Source organism: Acanthisitta chloris, unplaced genomic scaffold (assembly GCF_000695815.1).
Source record: "Acanthisitta chloris isolate BGI_N310 unplaced genomic scaffold, ASM69581v1 scaffold8348, whole genome shotgun sequence".
In the NCBI taxonomy this organism is placed as follows: Eukaryota; Metazoa; Chordata; class Aves; order Passeriformes; family Acanthisittidae; genus Acanthisitta; species Acanthisitta chloris.
In genome coordinates this window covers 13020-15118 of record NW_008686483.1, presented here as the reverse complement: position 1 = coordinate 15118, position 2099 = coordinate 13020, and the positions used below count along the sequence as shown (strand labels likewise).

Genomic DNA, 2099 nt, shown 5'->3' with positions numbered 1-2099 from the left:
AGGAATGAAGTGGGGAGTAGATAAGGAAGAAGATTGAGCTGATGTTGGAGGACATGTACACTAAAGAGAAGAAGCAAAGCAAAGGGGGTTGGTGTTCCTGCCCCCCTCCATTGCAGCCCCAGCAGGATCACACCACCTTTAGTCTCTCAAATGGATCCAAACCACGTCAGAAGTAGAAAAATCATGGAAGAAATCTTATTTTCACCAACAACCTCCCACACAAGTTGTGTAAGTGCTGCACCTTCAAACACCACATCACAAGACATCTGAAAGCCATGATCCATTCTGCCCTGTGCACCTGCCACACTGACCAAACTGGGTGAAAAACAATGTGAGATGATGAGTGACACTGCTTTCAACTCCAGTACTGATAATGTCAATTTGGAAGCAGCCAGCAAGTAATGAAAATCCCATTAATCCCAAACAAAGTGCTGTTCAGGTGGCTCATGTTTCAGTTTCCCATCCCATTACCAACACAGCTCCAAGGTGCAGCCTGAACCCACGCAGCTGCACATGGGCACTGGCATGGATACCTGCAGTCTGTCTGGGAAACTCCAGAGTTCACCTCTGTAGCCAAGAATAGCCACAGCTACAAACCCAAGCACAGGCTGTGGAGGTGAGGAAAAACTACTCAAGCCTGGTACCACACGGGAGGAGCAGATGTAAATTAGCAAGGAATGAAAGTGATCCTGAAATTATTAGATGCTCTGAGCAACCTGGGCTGGTGGAAGGTGTCCCTGCCCATGGCAGGGGGTGGGACGGGATGAGCTGGAAGGTCCCTTCCAACCCAAATCATACCATGATCCAGAACAATGCTGCTCTGGAATTCCTTCAACAAACCAGTCTATAGTTTTAAGACACACCTTACTCAGCATGTAACTGGAATTAAGGGCATGCTGGACAAATCTAGGAATTTCCTTCGTTCCTGTGTTCCCACAGGAAAGCAGAATGCGGTGATGTCATGCAAACACACAATCTTTTACCTCTAACAACCACAGCCTCTTCCAGAGAATGATCCTGTACACATCCCACACCACTTCTCGAGTCACACCTGCACTGCAGTTCCATTTTAGTGGCTTTTAAGGCAGAAGTTTCCCTGTCGTCATTATTTGTTTTAAACACTTGTCCACACACTTCAGATATTGCCTTAGATGAGAAATCTGAATGTTCCTTAAGAAAGGAGCTTCACAAAACCTAGGAATGAATTAACTTCCCAGCAGGTGTAACTCGCCTGGTCATCCTCCTCCTGTCCAGCCCCCAGGAGCACCCAGGATGCTTTTCCCTGGATGAGGCAATGGTCTTGTGGACCAAGATGTGAATGCTTTGGTGAAACCATCCCAGTGAAGCTCTTGGGAAAGAACAAATGACATTATGCCTTCAAATTTCCTACTTACTCATTTCCATGAACAGCTGCCTCTTCTCTGCCATGGTCCTCCTCCTCTTCCCACTCTCCTCAATCATTCTGGAGACAAAAATGGCAAACACTGTTTGTGTTAGAATTGCAGTTACAAGAGCAACTTGCTGTGAACAACATGGTATTATCCGTCAACTGAAACAGTCTGATTCTCTTTGGTAAATGAAAAGACCAGTGAAAAGACAGATATCCCTCCATAATTATCATATTCCACAACACACACACACACACACCCCCTTCGGGCTTGGTAACCCCTTCTGAGGTGAGGCACAACACAGGATACATTAATGATGAACAGTTTAATTGCTCATCTTAAGTTTGAAAAACTCAGAGCTGCATTAATGTATAGAGAGACATCACATAAAGAATTCCTTTGTGTTCAAAGGGATTTTGTTTGCAAAACATAGAGCAAGCCAGGGCTCTCCATGGGAAAGTGAGCCAAGTCTGTGGAGACTTTGAATGTTAGACACTTCAGAGTTCAGGAGGAGAAAGTACAGCCCATTCCTTTCCCTCCCTCGGTGACAGAGGTTAACAGGATCCTGCAGGACCACAGAATCACTGAGGTTGGAAAAGAGTTCTAAGGCCTTCGAGTCCAACCGTGACCGATCACCACCTTGACAATCGGACCAGAGCACTGAGTGCCATGTCCAGTTGTTCCTTGGACACCTCCAGGGATGGTGACTCC

General features: G+C 46.2%; 1 protein-coding gene across 1 annotated transcript in view; it reads right to left on the bottom strand.

Annotated features, from left to right (window-relative positions):
* LOC103807425 (dystrobrevin beta) overlaps window positions 1-1461 on the bottom strand; it is a gene marked incomplete at its 3' end in the record, with an annotated part of 21141 nt that extends 19680 nt beyond the window's left edge. Inside the window, exon 1 of the mRNA XM_009080151.1 lies at window positions 1395-1461. Within this exon, the coding sequence (XP_009078399.1) occupies window positions 1395-1461 (67 nt within the window). The remainder of the gene's footprint in view (window positions 1-1394) is intronic.
* Between the last annotated feature and the right edge of the window lie 638 nt (window positions 1462-2099).